The 18,416-nt window shown below is 39.7% G+C and overlaps 1 protein-coding gene across 2 annotated transcripts in view; it reads right to left on the bottom strand.

The window, feature by feature from the left end:
• The window catches only part of STAG1 (stromal antigen 1), a 415,261-nt gene that overhangs the window by 118,086 nt on the left and 278,759 nt on the right, over positions 1 to 18,416 (bottom strand). For both annotated transcript variants that reach the window (XM_021678881.2, XM_044920415.1), the window contains 3 exons: positions 16,183 to 16,306; positions 4,854 to 4,952; positions 4,232 to 4,311 (listed from right to left, as the gene is read on the bottom strand). In XM_021678881.2, the coding sequence (XP_021534556.1) occupies positions 4,232 to 4,311; positions 4,854 to 4,952; positions 16,183 to 16,306 (303 nt within the window). The remainder of the gene's footprint in view (positions 1 to 4,231; positions 4,312 to 4,853; positions 4,953 to 16,182; positions 16,307 to 18,416) is intronic.

The following is an 18,416-nucleotide window of genomic DNA, read 5'->3' as shown; positions in this document are numbered from 1 at the left end:
TTTAGACCCAAAGACACCCCCAGATTGAAAGTGAGGGGGTGGAAAACCATTTACCATGCTAATGGACATCAAAAAAAAGCTGGGGTGGCAATCGTGTATCAGACAAATTAGATTTTAAACCAAAGACTGTAATAAGAGATGAGGAAGGACACTATATCCTACTTAAAGGGTCTATCCAACAAGATGATCTCACAATTGTAAATATCTATGCCCCTAACATGGGAGCAGCCAAGTATATAAGCCAATTAATAACAAAAGCAAAGAAACACATCGACAACAATACAATAATAGTGGGGGACTTTAACACCCCCCTCACTGAAATGGACAGATCATCTAAGCAAAAGAGCAACAAGGAAATAAAGACTTTAAATGACACACTGGACCAAATGGACTTCGCAGATATATTCAGAACATTCCATCCCAAAGCAACAGAATACACATTCTTCTCTAGTGCCCATGGAACGTTCTCCAGAATAGACCACATCCTAGGTCACAAATCAGGTCTCAACCGTACCAAAAGATTGGGATCATTCCCTGCATATTTTCGGACCACAATGCTTTGAAACTAGAACTCAATCACCAGAGGAAAGTCAGAAAGAACTCAAATACATGGAGGCTAAAGAGCATCCTACTTTAAAGAATGAATGGGTCAACCAGGAAATTAAAGAAGAATTAAAAAATTCATGGAAATCAATGAAAATGAAAACACAACTGTTCAAAATCTTTGGGATGCAGCAAAGGCGGTCCTGAGAGAAAATATATAGCAATAAGAAAGGTCTAAAAATACACAACCTAACCCTACACCTAAAGGAGCTGGAGAAAGAACAGCAAATAAAGCCTAAACCGAGCAAGAGAAGAGAAATAATAAAGATCAGAGCAGAAATCAATGAAACGGAAACCAAAAGAACAGTAGAACAGATCAACGAAACTAGGAGCTGGTTCTCTGAAAGAATTAACAAGATTGATAAACACCTGGCCAGACTTATCAAAAAGAAAAGAGAAATGACCCAAATCAACAAAATCATGAATGAAAGAGGAGAGATCACAACCAACACCAAAGAAATACAAACAATTATAAGAACATATTATGAGCAACTATATGTCAGCAGATTAGATTATCTGGAAGAAACGGATGCATTCCTAGAGATGTATCAACTACCAAAACTGAACCAGGAAGAAATAGAAAACCTGAACAGACCTATAACCACTAAGGAAATTGAAGCAGTCATCAAAAATCTCCCAAAAAACCAAAGCCCAGGGCCAGATGGCTTCCCAGGGGAATTCTACCAAACATTTAAAGAATTAATACCTATTCTTCTGAAACTGTTCCAAAAAATAGAAATGGAAGGAAAACTTCCAAACTCGTTTTATGAGGCCATCATTACCTCGATCCCCAAACCAGACAAAGACCCCATCAAAAAGGAGAATTACAGACTAATATCCTTGATGAACATGGATGCAAAAATTCTCACCAAAATACTAGCCAATAGGATCCAACAGTACATTAAAAGGATTATTCACCACGACCAAGTGGGATTTATCCCTGGGCTGCAAGGTTGGTTCAACATCTGCAAATCAATCAGTGTGATACAATACATTAAGAAAAGAAATGACAAGAACTCTATGATCCTCTCAATAGATGCAGAAAAAGCGTATGAGAAAGTACAGCATCCTTTCTTGATCAAAACTCTTCAGAGTATAGGGATAGAGGGCACATACCTCAATATCATAAAAGCCATCTCTGAAAACCCACAGCGAATATCATTCTCAGTGGGGAAAAACTGAGAGCTTTCCCCCTAAGGTCAGGAACACGGCAGAAATTAAGGAAAACACAAAGAAATGGAAAAACATTCCATGCTCATGGACTGGAAGAACAAATACTGTGAAGATGTCAGTGCTACCTAGAGCAATCTACACATTCAATGCAATCCCCATCAAAATACCATCCACTTTTTTCACAGAAATGGAACAAATAATCCTAAAATTTGTATGGAACCGGAAAAGACCCCGAATAGCCAGAGGAATGTTGAAAAAGAAAAGCAAAGCCGGTGGCATCACAATTCCGGACTTCAAGCTCTATTACAAAGCTGTAATCATCAAGACAACATGGTACTGGCACAAAAACAGACACATAGATCAATGGAACAGAACAGAGACCCCAGGAATGGACCCTCAACTCTATGGTCAACTCATCTTCAACAAAGCAGGAAAGAATGTCCAATGAAAAGAAGATAGTCTCTTCAACAAATGGTGGTGGGAAAATTGGACAGCTACATGCAGAAGAAGGAAACTGGACCATTTCCTTACACCACACACAGAAATACACTCAAAATGGTTGAAAGACCTAAATGTGAGACAGGAGTCCATCAAAATAAGGAGAACACAGGCAGCAACCTCTTTGACCTCAGTCGCAGCAACTTCTTCCTAGAAACATCGCTAAAGGCAAGGGAAGCAAGGGCAAAAATGAACTATTGGGACTTCATCAAGATAAAAAGCTTTTGCACAGCAAAAGAAACAGTCAACAAAACCAAAAGACAACCAACAGAATGGGAGAAGATATTTGCAAATGACATATGAGATAAAAGGCTAGTATCCAAAATCTATAAAGAACTTCTCAAACTCAACACCCAAAGAACAAAGAATCCAATCAAGAAATGGGCAGAAGACATGAAGAGACATTTTTCTGAAGAAGACATCCAAATGGCCAACAGACACATGAAAAAGTGCTCAACATTGCTCGGCATCAGGGAAATCCAAATCAAAACCTCAATGAGATACCACCTCACACCAGTCAGAATGGCTAAAATTAACAAGTCAGGAAACGACAGATGTTGGCAGGTTGCAGAGAAAGGGGAACCCTCCTACACTGTTGGTGGGAATGCAAGCTGGTGCAGCCACTCTGGAAAACAGCATGGAGGTTCTTCAAAAAGTTGAAAATAGAGCTACCTTACGATCCAGCAATTGCACTACTGGGTATTTACCCCAAACATACAAATGTAGGGATCTGAAGAGGTATGTTCACCCTGATGTTTATAGCAGCTATGTCCACAATAGCCCAACTGTAGAAAGAGCCAAGATGTCCATCGACAGATGAATGGATAAAGAAGATGTGGTATATATATACAATGGAATATCATGCAGCCATCAAAAGGAATGAAATCTTGCCATTTGCAACGACGTGGATGGAACTGGTGGGTATTATGCTGAGGGAAGTAAGTCAATCAGAGAAAGACATGTATCATATGATCTCACTGATATGAAGAATTCTTAATCTCAGGAAACAAATGGAGGGTTGCTGGAGTGGTGGGGGATGGGAAGGATGGGGTGGCTGAGTGATAGACATTGGGGAGCGTATGTGCTATGGTGAGTGCTGTGAATTGTGTAAGACTGTTGAATCACAGACCTGTACCTCTGAAACAAATAATACATTATATGTTAAAAAAAAAAAAAGAAGAAGAAGATAGCAGGAAGGGAAGAACGACGGGGGGGAAATCGGAGGGAGAGACGAACCATGAGAGACTATGGACTCTGAGAAACAAACTGAGGGTTCTAGAGGGGAGGGGCATGGGGGGATGGGTTAGCCTAGTGATGGGTATTAAAGAGGGCACGTACTGCATGGAGCACTGGGCATTATACGCAAACAATGAATCATGGAACACTACATCAAAAACTAATGATGTAATGTATGATTAAGATAACATAATTAAAAAAAAAGAAAAACAGAGAACATTTTGTTTCAAACCTAACTTTAAAGTGTAAAAGTAGAACCTAAAGTGATAAGATATACATTAGTGTTATATATGTGAAGTACATCAATAACGCCAGGAAAAAGACATTAAAATACCAAGGTTAAATTTGGGGGGGGGGGAATTTTTTTTTAATTTTTTCTTTTTTTTAAAAGATTTTATTTATTTGCCAGAGAGAGGGGGGGGGAGAGTACAAGCAGGGGGAGTGGCAGGCAGAGGGAGAAGCGATGTGGGACTCAATCCCAGGACCCTGAGATCATGACCTGACCTGAAGGCAGATGCTTAACCATCTGAGCCACCCAGGCGCCCCCCCCTCCAAAAAAATTTTTTTTTAAGTAGGCTCACACCCAGCATGGAGCCCAGTGCAGGGCTTGAACTCACGACACTGAGATCAAGACCTGAAATGACATCAAGAGCTGGACACCTAACTGACTAAGGCACCCAGGTGCTCCCAATATTAAATTACTAACAAATATTATACTTACTGAAGAATCAGAGTAACCAGTCGAATAGCTTCAACAGCAACATCATATTCCTTATCAAGTGTCATTGATACAATGCGATCCTGAAAAAAAAAATTAAAGATCAAACCAAACATGAGCAGAAAATCAGATGGGGCAGACTAAGGCAGTATCTTTGGGGAGTACATGCAAGACTAATGGTAGATTAAATGGAAAGCTTTACTCTTAAACCTGTATTATCACAGTCCTACTCATACAAAGGAGGTATTAGTATAAATGTTCATATCTAAAATCTTTCTCATCCACTAGCATTCCCTAGCACTGAGACAAATAGACCTTAATGTGCAAAATTAATATAAGTACAAAAAGCTATTTATAAAGAAAATGTTCTTTTAAGCAGGAGAGCCTTCTATTGAAGGCAATAAATAAGAACTCATGTTGGTAATATCTTTTGTAAGACATTAAAATACCAAGATTAAATTTTTGAAAAAAAATTCATTCATCTATTTAATACAGATTTATTTAAAGAATATGTAATAAAGAATATGAACGAAACAGTTGTTATGGTAACGTTATTTGCTAAAGTAGCTTTAACTCGCATTTTAAAAGTAAAAAACAAAATAAACTAAGCATTCTTGATGCTTACCTTGAATCGGTTAGTGAATAACTCCAATTTGGGGAATAATTCTCTATTGGTATACAGACTCTGTAGAGCTTTCAAACATTTCAGTCTGACCTCTCCTTGCTTCAGAAATACAAATAAAAACACAACAGAAGTAGTCAGTTCCATGCCACAAAAGTTGAAAAGATTTAAGGCTATGTGAAGACTAAAGCAATTTTCAGCTTATCCATCCAATTTACATCATATTGTAATTCAACACAGGGTGGAAGTGAGCAATTGTACAGTGTGTGTTGTACTTCTATTTAATTAAAAATGCACTGACAACCCCTTAGTTACTTGAGAGTAAGCTACACCTTTTTCAAGTATTTGTCAACTCTGATTCAACACGGAGTATTTCCCATGTTGTACTGTGGCATTCTGAGAAAATTTTTAACCTATGATTTTAATTAGAGAAGGATATGCTGGTTTGCCCTTTATATAACTACTAAATAATCCTGTAGAAAAAACTAATTTCATAGTATAGGGTCATCATTTATTCATTTAACAAATATTTTCTGGGTGCCTTTTCCATTCCAGGAAAAGGAGTTAGGACAACAGGTAAAGGGAAGAATATTTAGAACAGAGGCAAACTGATAGAGTGAAATGTCCTGAGGCTGCTATTTATTAGTGGAGTACCTTTTTTTTTTTTAAGATTTTATTTATTTATTTGAAAGAGAGAGACACAGCGAGAGAGGGAACACAAGCAGAGGAAGTGGGAGAGGGAGAAGCAGGCTTCCCTCGGAGCAGGGAGCCCGATGCTGATCCCAGCACCCTGGGATCATGACCTGAGCCAAAGGCAGACGCTTAACGACTGAGCCACCCAGGCGCCCCTAGTGGAGTATCTTTAATAAAGTCATTAACCTGGAGTAGAAAATGTTGGTGGTCAAAGTACATTCAGAATCATTAGAGATTTAGCCAATTCTCTCAACGTATTCAAAGGACACTGAAATTTCTATGTTCAAAAAAAAAAAAAAAAAGCAATGTGCTATAACAGAAGTCCAAGTTCTAGAATCAAACAAAACTAGATTTTATTTCCAATTCCACAGTTTATTGGCAACAAGAAAGATGGCAATTATATTAATTACTCTGATAGTCAGTTTCTCTTTTATAAAATGGTGATAACCAACTTCATAAGGTTGTAGCAAGGATTAAATGCAGATGTATGCTGGTCATGGTTTATCATTATTTTTACAGATTTTATTATTTATTTGTCTGCGAGAGAGAGAGAGAGTGAGCGCACAAGCAGGGGGAGCAGCAGGCAGAGGGAGAAGCGGACTCCCCACTGAGCAAGGAGCCCCATGTGGGACTTGATCCAGGACCTTGGGATCATGACCTGAGCCAAAGGCAGACACGACTGAGCCACCCAGGTGTCCCTATTACTATTATTATTATTTCTAGAGAGGGAGGAGGGGGCAGAGGGAATGGAGAGAATCTTAAGCAGCCTCCATGCTGGGTGTGGGGGGAAGGGGCTCAATCTCACAACCCTGATATCATGACCTGAGCTGAAATCAAGAGTCACTTAAGTGACTGAGCCGCCCAGATGCCCCGCTGGTGAAAGTTGTAACAACCAGTTCTGAGGGGTGGGGCCCTGAATTGTTGCATTTGCATATTTCTGTGATGTAAATACTCCATCCACAATTTTGAGCTACCAATGAGATGTTACTGAACTCACATTTGCAAAGGGATGTGCATAATAACTCTCTTGCAACCTGATTCAAGTTATCTCTAGTACACCACTGAATGAGATGATGTTTCTTGGTAAAGTCACTAGCATATAGGAGGCAACCTGGGATACCTGTAGTAGATGCTCCTGATGCCCAAACCGGATCCCCATATTCTACTAGACAAGGCTAATCTTCCTGCTTGCTCCTGTGTTGACTGCTAATGGTTCATATCTGCACCTTTCTCTGGAGAACTGACCATGGTTGAAAAGAATCACCTGGCACAGAGATTCCTGGAAGGTTATGCTCCACACTACCCTCCTGTCTACACCCTTTCCCTCCCTCCAGGGTGAGATCCATAGCCAGTGGAGAATGATACAGGATAAAACAGCCTAACCTCCTTGTTTCAGGGCAGGACAACCTCTAAGATAACCTTTAATATGAAATTAGTAATTGAATACATGCTACAGAGTGCTGCAGGAATGGGCCAATTTCAACCAGCAAGAACCAGGAAAATATGCTGGTGGTTGCTGAGGGTGTGGGAAGAGAAAACAGGATATGGGAGAGTTCTTGGATATAGGGCACTATCCTTTGAAACAGGATGTAAGGCTCTGTAAGGGCCTTTGGAAATGGCCTAACATCTTGCTGGATAGCTCTAGGAAAAAGCAATGGTGCATATTAAATGAAATAGAGATGCCAAAATCACTGTGGCAGACTGTGAAGGAAGGAATTTAAAGACACAGGAAAGCATGCCAGAAAGGATCTATTATAAAGCTCAGAAGACCTACCAGTTGAATATGTTCCTCATGAGGGCTCAGAGAATACTGTTTACCAAGGCAATAAGGAAAATACTGGTGATGGGGGCACAGACATTACTGAGAAGATCCACAGTAACTGTGTTCTATAGTCTAGGACTGACAGAAGACACTCAAATAAGATTTAGCTTCTGATAGCAATGGACATAAGAGCACAGAATAGCAGAGACAAGGTAGAATCTCATAACTATTAGATGCTGGGGGGGGTGGGGGCAGGCATAGTAATTTTAATGGGCAGCAAAGTCAAAGGGCAGTCCACAGAGATCTATGGAAATGGCTCACAGGACATGATCTTCCAGGAGGCAAGACGGGGGAAAGCCAATAAAAGTATTACGTGATAAATATACTCACAAGAAATCAACAATGGATGATCCAAAGACTAAGGACAGCTGTCCCAACGTAAAATCACAACCCCAGATCTAAGATAGCATGTAAACAGTTTCCTCACTTCTCTCCAATTACAGATTTGAAAATAAGGCCTTCAAAGATGAAATAACTCCATCTATCCAAGTTCACACAGCCAATTACAGGTAGAGGAGAGACATTAATTGAATTTTATCTTTACTTTGTCCAGTGATGCCTCCCAATCAACTACCTCCCCTCCAAAATCTTGGTTCTTTATCTATAACACGCCCTGCCTACATTACAGGAACTTAACAATTAAATAAGATGGTACACGTGACAATACTTCAGAAAACTGTAAAATAACTTAGATGAAAACTCCAGTTGGTAACTGCTCTATTCTGGGGCTCAACTATATTCTTCAAGTGATTTCTATTATACTATCTAAAAGCTTTGTTGTTTTTCCATTACACAAAATCTGATTGAAATGTGAATACTGCTTAACACAGTGCCTAACACATACCTGCTCCTCAATAAATAATTTTTAAAAAGATTTTTACTTATTTATTTGGGGGCCCTTGGGTATTAGTGCCCCAATGACAATAATTTTAGGTCCCCATAGGGGTACAATTCAAACAGCAGCTTTGGGTAGTTTTGAAGAGGGTGTAGTTACTCATGATAGATAAGTCCAAATGTGCTTGTGGATGGGGTCCTTTGGACCATTTTGGATCCTGATGATTGTGGTTCCCACCACTGAGTACATAAATAGGTATTAACTTTTTGGCTGTGTGCAGTACTGAACACCATCACTACCTCAAGGGGTAGGCACCACAACAAGGACAGACTCAAGCATAATGGATGAGGTACATTCCTTGCCAACTCCATGCCTAAACCATGGCATACTGTTCAACAAAAATACTGAAAAGGACATTATTCTGTTAATTCAAGACTTAAGATAAGCAGAGATGCTAATAACCACCCTATCATAATTTAATAGCCCAGTCTGGCCAGTCAGGAAGGCCTCTGGAGCTTGGAGGCTGACAGATTATCACAGGTTAAACACAGAAGTTCCTGCTTGAGCCCCCTGACATTTTCAACATTACTGCAATGGTGGCAATCCGTATGGGAAACTTGCACACTGTTACTGATCTAGCTAAAGACTTTTACTTGGTCCCTTTGCAGGATGAGGATCAGGACCAATTTGCATTCACACAAAACAGCCTGCAATATGCCATTATTGAGTGGGCTTGATCTTCAATAAACCTAAGTCCCCACTGACATTTTAGTCATTCATTACATTAGTAACATCCTGACAGTAGGGCTAACTGAAAAGCATGTGGCTATAGTGCTGTACTTAGTCACTGATAGAATGATTAGTGCCAATTTGGCTATACAACCAGATAAAGTCCTGGGCCTGGCACAGCAGGTGCAATTCCTAGGGGCCACTTGGGTAGGAAACCAAAGTAACCCAGAGACAATCAAACAAAAAATATAGGCCCTGGCAGCACCCACTAATAAAAAGGAAGCCGAACAGCTAGAGGGCCTCTTTTGGTAGTTAAAATAGCATGTGTCCCACAAGAGGACCTTCTTGGCTCCTTTCATTGAGATGACCTACAAAGCAGCCAATTTTAGATGAAGCCTTTTGCAGCAGCAGGCCTTAGAAGCTGTTCAACAAGCCATGGGCCAGGCACAGCTTTTGGGACCTTTGAAACTTGCTAGTCTGATGGAACCGCAGGTTTCCACAACCCCCCTAACACACTGATTGGTCTGTGGCAGCAGGAAATTGTCACTGGGGTGGCACTGGTCTCATGGACTCTGGATCTAAAAACCTCCAGAAGCTACCACCCAATACAGGCTCCTCCCAAAGATTTATTTATTTGAGGGGGGCAGAGGGAGAGAGTCTTCAAGCAGACTCCCCACTGAGCACAGAGCCCAACGTGGGGCTCGATCCCACAACCCATGAGATCGTGATCTGAGCTGAAACCAAGAGTCAGATGCTTAATCGACTGAGTCACCCAGGAGCTCTGCAATACACCCCTTTTGAATGACATTTCCTTGCTTGGTACTGGGCACTAACAGAGATGGGGCATCTTACACCCAGAATGCCACATATGACACTGCAACCTGAACTACCCATTCTCACTTGGCTGATTACAAAGCTTACCAATAAAATTAAAAAGGCTCAACAAAGTTCAATCATAAAATGGAAATGGTACATCCAAGATCAGGCCTGGCCAAAATCCCAAGGGACTAGCAGGTTCCAGAAGCAAATAGTCAGCTTATCAGAAAGGCGCAAACAACCCACAGGGAATCCTTTGGCCCCTCCTAGAGCTACTTGGGGCACAACATTAAAAAATGTGCCTGCTGACAGTAAACCATGGTTTACTGACCACTCTGTGAAACTAAAAGCAGATAGGGTCTTGCAGGGTTGCAGCTGCCATCTGGCCAACAACAGATGGCCATCTTCTGACTGAGACAAGATGTGGACATTCTACTCAATGGGCCAAGATCTGTGCAATGGTGATGGCCATGCAGGTCACCCCTACCACCATGCCTTGATCCATTTTCACCAACTCATGGGCTATTACCAATGGCCAGGAGAATGGCAACTAAACGACTGGACTACTAAGGGATGTCCCATATGTGGAAAAGAACTAAGGCAGCAGCTTGCTGTCTGGGATGAAAACATATGTCACTCACGTGGATACTTATGGTAAAAGACCTTTCAAAATAAAAACATAAATAGCACTCTTGTGCCAATCCAGCTTGTGCCTAGCAGGCTGCAACAATCTCTCACTGGGTCCATCTATGAACTGGACATGGGAGTCCATTACTGATGCAAAAAATGTGATAAAGTCCCTGTCCATGCCCAAAAAATGCAATAAAGCCCAAGAGATGACCCTGGAAGACACCAAGAAAAATGATGCAGTGCAATCTTGTGATTCTTCTCGATATACTCATATCATCCACGAGGAGAACTGGGACATATTAACCAAGGACTGGGACCCACCTGGGTCTGGGAGATTGATTACACTGGACCCTCAAACCACAGCCATGGGCACAAATGATGCCTCATGGCCATTAACACATACTCAGGCTACAGTACTGCTATTCCAGTCTGACATTTGGATGCTGGCTGAAACTGTCACAGCTGTCCTTGAACAAAACTTGTCATATTTTTGGATACCCTGTAAGATTTCACTCTAACCAAGGAATATCCTTTATTACCCAAGTAAGACAACAAATGGGCATATTCTCATGGAAATGTACTTTCCATGTATACTATCACCAGCATGTGAATGGAGCCACTGACTGGTTGATTTACACAACAACTAAAGAAAGACTACCAAGACAGCCCACTAGTGGATTGGTACCCTCATCTGACTAGGGCTGTATGGCTACTAAACAATGCACTGCAGTGCAAGGGAAACATGGCCCTACAATGCATACTGCGAAATACTGAGCTTAGATGTGGTAGGGGTGGAGTAGGCAGATATGTGTTTAGGCTGTGCCTACAAAATCCCAATCTCAGTATACCAATCATTCTTTTTTTCACTTGGAGTGTATGTCTCTGGAGTGGTTTGTAGTTCCACTGACACAGCACACCGGACATGGCCTCCTGACTCTAATCTGGATATGATGCTTCCCTTGGGCACCTCCCTTCTATGGGAAACCACAAGGGTGGGAGACAAAACCAAGAAGTACCATGGTGCTAGGGTCCTTCTAGTAGTGTTGGGAATATCTGACCCTTCAAATCAGGTGGGTGATGTTACTGGACATGTCAAGTTTGTGCAGCACATGACCTCCCTTCTGGGGACTGGCGAACTGAGAAGAGTAAGTCTGGGTCAAGCAACAATGCACTGGTGCTCAAAAAGGCAGTAGCATCAGGATTGGGACAGACAGCCTGGGCTGCAATACCCAGGAAGCTAGCACCCCACGTAGCAGACCAGGACATCTCTGGCCTCAGGAGGTTCATGGAGTGGAAGACAGGTAGGAATATTACTCTTTCTTCTCATTTCTGCAGAATCCTCTGCTACAGAATGCCTGGTACAACAACACTTTGATAAAAATCAGTACAGCCATAGTGAATGAAGGCAAACTTAACCAATGCTGGATTTGTCATTCCAGAATAAAGTTCCTCTTACCCTGCACTCCCACTGTAATGGGCCTGGTCAATACACAACTACTCAGACCTTCCTTAAGCTATCAATGGGTCAAATTACCAGGTGAGCCCTTCAAGACAGGTCCAGATGTAGGTATACTCCAGAGTCCCCTACTTTAATATTATCTATGATGTGACAGAAAAAGACCCCTGTACCAGAATGGTTATTACTGATCTATATTGACATTTTGGAATTGGAAGTCCAATACGTTAACTTTTCTCTCTCTGCAACCACAAGGCAAAAGTAGACTGAACTAGTCAGTATTAGGAAAACAAATCCCTGGCGGATATCACCTGCATCCCTCTGGGTTACATATTTCTCTGTGGACTCCAATGGACAACAGACTGTATGCCTCCAAGGGAAAGATTTTATTGCCTCATTATCCATGTCAGGAACTGCACAGAGGGCTGGAAAGGACCCACTTTGCTAACACACCACAGAGTGGTATACAGTTCCCTCCCGGGAAGACAAATTAACCACTGGTTTCATTCAATTACCCAAATTCTAATACTGGGTACAGGTATACAGGCTCTAGAAAAAAACTGTATACAACTGTCCTTAACCATGCAGAAGTAGTTAATGCTACTATCTAAGCCATAGAAGATCAACAGGACTCAGTGAACTCACTAGCCTACATGGTGATAGACAGCCCTCAATCATTTGGTGGCAGAAGAGGGTGGTGTTTCTGTAACTGCCAGCATTTCTTGCTGTGTATACGTCAACAATTCAGGTTAAGTTAAAAAATGAGCTGGTGAATATCCATACACAGGTGGGATGGTTATTAGCAGTACATTCACAATCCCCTCAGACTCACTTTTTAAACTTTTTAGTTGGCTTAATCCAGACACCTGGGGTTCCTACTTGAAGATAATTCTCCAGAGAAGCCTAATCATCCTCCTGGGTGTGGCTCTCTTAATCACCCTGGTAAAGTGCCCATCTCCAAATGACAGGGAAGCTTTATGAGAAATCCACATCCATACAGGTTGTTCAAGGACCCTATTGGACCCAACTCCAGCTCCAAGTTTGGGGTGGGCAATGGTCCTACAGGATTTGATATGCTTTATCTGCCACTTCAGTGGCCAAGTAGAGGTGAGGTGTGGACTGTAGGGAAAGGCAGTCCTCTGTATATAGTCTTTTTCTAAGAATGGTCCATGGGCCTGGAACATTTCCTTATCAAGAGATGAGCCTTTGCAATCATGGCTGGGGTAACTGCCTTGTGTGGGAATATCTTTCCTATTTCAGACTCAGTGTGGGTCTTCTTGTCCTGCTTATACACATTGAGTCATATGGCATCTAGCCAAATTCACTATTAAATCTATCTCCTCAGGGGAGGGGACAGGGTCCTTAGGTCTGTAGCATAAGAGAGGTGCATGCAGGGAAAGTGTCAACATAGAAAGAGGAAATGGGGTGGACTAACAGAAATAGACCCCACCCAAGCTCTAAGAGATTTTGATATGAGGAATCAAGCATATACAAGAAAGTAGAACTGGGGGTGCCTGGGTGGCTCAGTCCGTTAAGTGTGCAACTCGTGATTTCGGCTCATGTCATGATCTCAGGGTTGTGATACAGAGCCCTGTGTCGGGCTCCATGCTGGGTGTGGAGCCTGCTTTAAGAGTCTCTCTCTCCCTCTACCCACCCCCCCCCAAAAAAATGAAAATTTACAAAGTAGAACTGTACACATAAGCTAAAAGTGAAAGCAATACAGAGCAATACTGACAAACTGTAAGGGAAAGAGAAAGGTAATCTAGTGTCATGAGCATAAATATAAAAGGATTAAGATATTTAGTCTAAAACACAGAGATTACTACAGTTGTGTTTAAATTAGACCTATTCCACTCTGAGAAACAAATTGAGGGTTTTAGAGGGGAGGGGGTTGAGAGGATGGGTTAGCCCAGTGATGGGTATTAAGGAGAGCACGTACTGCATAGAGCACTGGGTGTTATACAAAAACAATGAATCGTGGATCACTACGTCAAAAACTAATGATGTATTGTGTGGTGACTAACATAACATAATAAAATAAAATTAAAAAAAAAATTAGACCTATTCTGTGTCACCAACAATGAAAGAACTAAAAAACCAATGGGTAGAAAATTTAGAAAGAAGTTTTGGTCAACAGAAAAACAAACTGAATTTCTAATAAATAACTCCTTTAGTTGTTAGAAAATTGCTGTCTATTACTTTCTACTACTAAAACTTACACTATAAAATTTATACAAATTGGCAGTATCAAAAAAAAAGTCTGTCTTAGTGAGGACAGTAGACTGATATTCTAAATTCAAGACACAGGAGTATCAAATCTTTATTTTGTACACCAAACTAATATAATGTTATGTCAATTATATCTCAATAAAACTGAAAAACTACAATTTACAATTACAATGTAATCTTAAGAAAAAAAAAAGACAAGAATTTTATCAGCTCATTTGAAAAGACACAGGACAGTTTGAAGGCATAGGCATAGGCCTATGGATGATTAAAAGGAGAGAAAGCAAATGACTATACCCCTCAGAGGAAAAAAAAAGTACAAGATTGCAGTGATATTAGAATGACAAAAAGGAAAGCTGAGAAGGGATTAATACTTACAGCTTTTCTAAATGAAGTAATGGGAGATTATAAAAGAGGTTTATAAAAACATTCTACTGAAAACAGTATCCTTATATCATTTTATCAACAATAAACAAAACCTACCTACCTCCCTCTTCCTTTATCTGGACAGAAAGCTTCTATAGACTTTAATGATTTTAAAATAATGGTGGTTTGTTTTTTGGTAAGCCACAAAAAATACGTGTTTTTCCTAAGGAGGAAAACTGGTAGGGTAGTGGTGGGGAACAAAATGCAGAACTTTAAATGTATTCCTACTAAAAAGTTTGTCTTGTTGGATTTAGCCATGTATGTACACCTGTGAGGACATGCTGTATAATTCTACTTTCTCTCACAATGTATAAAATTTAATTGGATAAACCTGAGAAAAGGCTTAACCATGTAAGTCCCGAATTCCACATGAGGATTAGAAAAAGAAAACCTAGGATCACGCTTGGGGTTTATTAGTGTAGAGAAAAGAATTCTGAAATGCTAGGGAAGATAAATATTCAGGAAAAAATTCACTATGTACTAACTTACTATTCCTCCAAATAAAGTAGGGGATAAGAGCCCCTTTTAACCGTTAATTAAAAATAAGTAATTGTGAAGTTAAACAGCTAACTTGTGATGATCTCCCTATACTCTGAACAATTACAGCAAAAATGGCCTGTAGAATTCCCAAGGGCTGTTTTATTATAATATACATAATTTTGTCATTTTCAAAATGCTGCTATTTATTTATTTATTTTAAAAAGAGAGAGGGTGTGCTCGTGAGGGGGCCTGTGAGGAGGGACAGAGGTCAAGGGAGAGAGAATCTCAGGCAGACTCTCTGCCTAGCGCTGAGCCTGACACAGGATTCCTTCTCACAACCTAAGATCATGACCCCAGCCAAAATGAAGAGTCAGACACTCAACCGACTGAGCCACTCAGGCACCCCTAGCATGGTGCTATTTAAAAAGTAAATGCTCTACAGGCTGTTAGTGGTAATACATAGAAAATAAGTCTTTGAATATTACCAAAATTGACTTAAAAGTCTAAGGCTATAACTGCATTAAAAAAATGTCTTCTAATAGCTATGATACTTTTAACAATTCAAATAATGGAATACACAGCTTAAAATAAATTGTAAGATTTCTATATTTGTGAGTATCTGGCAATTCAAGTTATAGAATGTCAGGTCATTCAATATAAAAATTTCAGTAATTAGTCACTCCTACCCTTGGGTATTTTGAGGATTACTTATTCAGGATTCGATAATGTGGGATTCCTTTTAAAATCAGAACCTTTTCTAAAGGCATAGAAATAAAAATAGATTTTTAGATCAACTATTCTAGAATCCAATAAATCTATTCAACTCTAATAAAACACTGTGGTATGGCCTTAAGAAATTCAAAAGAAAAAAGTGTTTTTCTTGTTATATATTAAGAGAAACAAAGAATTTCTTTTGACTCCAAACTAGAAAAAGATTGTAATTAGTTTCTTAGGATGTTATATTCTCTTAAAACTTTAGATGTACCAGGTTGTCAACTTGGTTTAAGACAGTATTACAACTAAGTAAGTAGAGTTTCTACATGGGCCACTGTCTCAAGTTTTGTCATGGCCATCAAATGAACAGTTATTCAGGTGTATCATCTTAAATTTCCGTATTATTACAACTCTTTAAAAACCAACCACTGCCATCTTAATTCCTAGCATTCTAGTACCTCGTACAAGCATATCTTTCATGAAAGTCTAAAAGAGAGTAACTTACCCTATCATGAAGAGTCCAGCCAACATATTTTAGGTAACTGTCATTTAGGAAGGCATCACTATACATTTTCATCCATACTCCAATTTCTTCAATACAAATGGCTCTAATCTCAGCAATAGCATCACTAGAGGAGAAAAATAACAGACAAACCTCAGATTAACATCCAAAACTAGAAGGTACTTCTAGTTTTTCAGCAAATAATAAGTATTTTTTCAGCAAGTAATAAATACTAATATTATTCCTACTGCTGTATTTATATCTACACTTTCAAAAGTCCTCCAATTTGAGTATCTTCTGTTTTTTAGATGTTTTCTTTTTTTCTATTTTTTTTAAAGATTTTATTTATTTATTTGAGAGAGAGAGAGCACAAGCAGGGAGAGGGGCAGAGGAAGAGGGAGAAGCAGACTCCCCACTGAGCAGGGAGCCTGATGTGGGGCTTGATCCCAGGACCCTGGGATCATGACCTGAACCAAAGGTAGACACTTAACTGACTGAGCGCCCCTAGATTTTTTTTATAAAATAAAAATTATCAGTATCAAACTGAAAAACAATTCTGGAAATCATCTAGCTTTCATTCTATTTTCATTGGACTAGGAAATGGCACTTGGAGCTCTCTGAAAGCCTTACAACAATTATGGAGTCGACAAACATGTTAAATCTGAGGAAACCAGCATACCACCATCCAAATACAGAATAATGTAGAACTCAAAAATTGTTTCTCTAATTGTGAATTTGTTTTTTAAAGACTTTATTTATTTTAATACAGAGAGACAGTGAGAGAGGGAACACAAGCAGGGGTAGTGGAAGTGGGAGAGGGAGAAGCAGGCTTCCCGCTGAGCAGAGAGCCCGACGTGGGGCTCGGTGAGCCGAAGGTAGACACCTAACGACTGAGCCACCCAGGTGCCCCTCTAATTGTGAATTTAAGCTAGCACACATCTTTTGAATTAAGAGAAAATAAATATGACCAAAACACAAATTAGCATCTACAAGGGAAAATGACAGACGCCTGTATTATTTGAAAATATACAACGGTTCACAAAACCAAAACCTCAAAGTAATTGTACTAATAATTCACATTTAGTCACAATGGGAATAATCTTGGTGACTATACTGTGAAGTGTACCAAAAGTCAGGTTCTTGGCACCATGCCCAGATGGCTTTTCATCTCACTATAAGCATCTACTATAACCCTCCTGGGATGATTTTCCTACTCTAAAATCTGTGAACCATGAACGAATACAATTTTAATATTTTTACCTGATCTTTCAACAGGTTATTACCTATAGCTTTAAAAAAAATCATATTAAATATTAGGTAAATCTTAACTTTCTTTTGCAGATCGATCTTCAAAGTTTCTGATTTACCATACATAAGTTAAAATTTTAGGTAATTTTTAATTCTCCAATTTATATAAGGCAATCGTCTGTCAATTCATTGTTAATCTGGCAATAATTTAGCTAGAATTTTAATGTTAATTAAGGAGCTTTTCTTAGTTTCTCTTTTGTGACAAAACAGGTAAGGTGCTAGCATTCTGGTATTTAATTCTCTAATAAATCTCAGTTCCTTCTAAGTCCCTGTCACTGCTCAAGACTAAAAATGTGAGAAATTTTCTCTTCTAAGCCATACTACTAAATCACAATCTTTAGATTTCCTACATTTTTTAATACCTTTTTTTTTTTTTAAAGGAAGAGTGTAGAGCCTGATGAGGGACTCAATCTCATGACCCTGAGATCATGACCTAAGCTGAAATCAAGAGTCAGAAGTTTTCTTTTTTTTTTTTTTTTTTAAGATTTATTTATTTGACAGAGAAAGTGAGAGAGCACAAGCAATGGGAGCGGCAGAGGGAGAGGGAGAAGCAGGCTCCCCAATGAATAGGGAGCCCGATGCAGGACTTCATCTGAGGACTCTGGGATCATGACCTGAGCTGAAGGCAGATGCTTAACCGGAGAATCAGAGGCTTAACTGACTGAACCACACAAGCACCCCCAATACCTTTTTCTTATGGAGAGATTCTATAGTATAGAGGCTAATGGCTCTGGAGCAAAACATACTAAGTTCAAATCCTAGTTCCATTATTTACTAGCTGTGTAGCTTCAGGCAAGTTACTTCCCTCTTTCTTAGATTTTGTTATTTATAAAATAGGAATAATAACTGTACCTAGCCTAGAGTTCACAGAGATGAAATCATTTAATAAAAGTAAAATACTTAGAACTATGCCTGGCACCTACTAAACC

Source organism: Neomonachus schauinslandi, chromosome 1, assembly GCF_002201575.2.
Source record: "Neomonachus schauinslandi chromosome 1, ASM220157v2, whole genome shotgun sequence".
NCBI classification, from domain to species: domain Eukaryota; kingdom Metazoa; phylum Chordata; class Mammalia; order Carnivora; family Phocidae; genus Neomonachus; species Neomonachus schauinslandi.
Note: the sequence above shows the minus strand (reverse complement) of the source record. Positions and strands in the feature narration are given on the sequence as shown.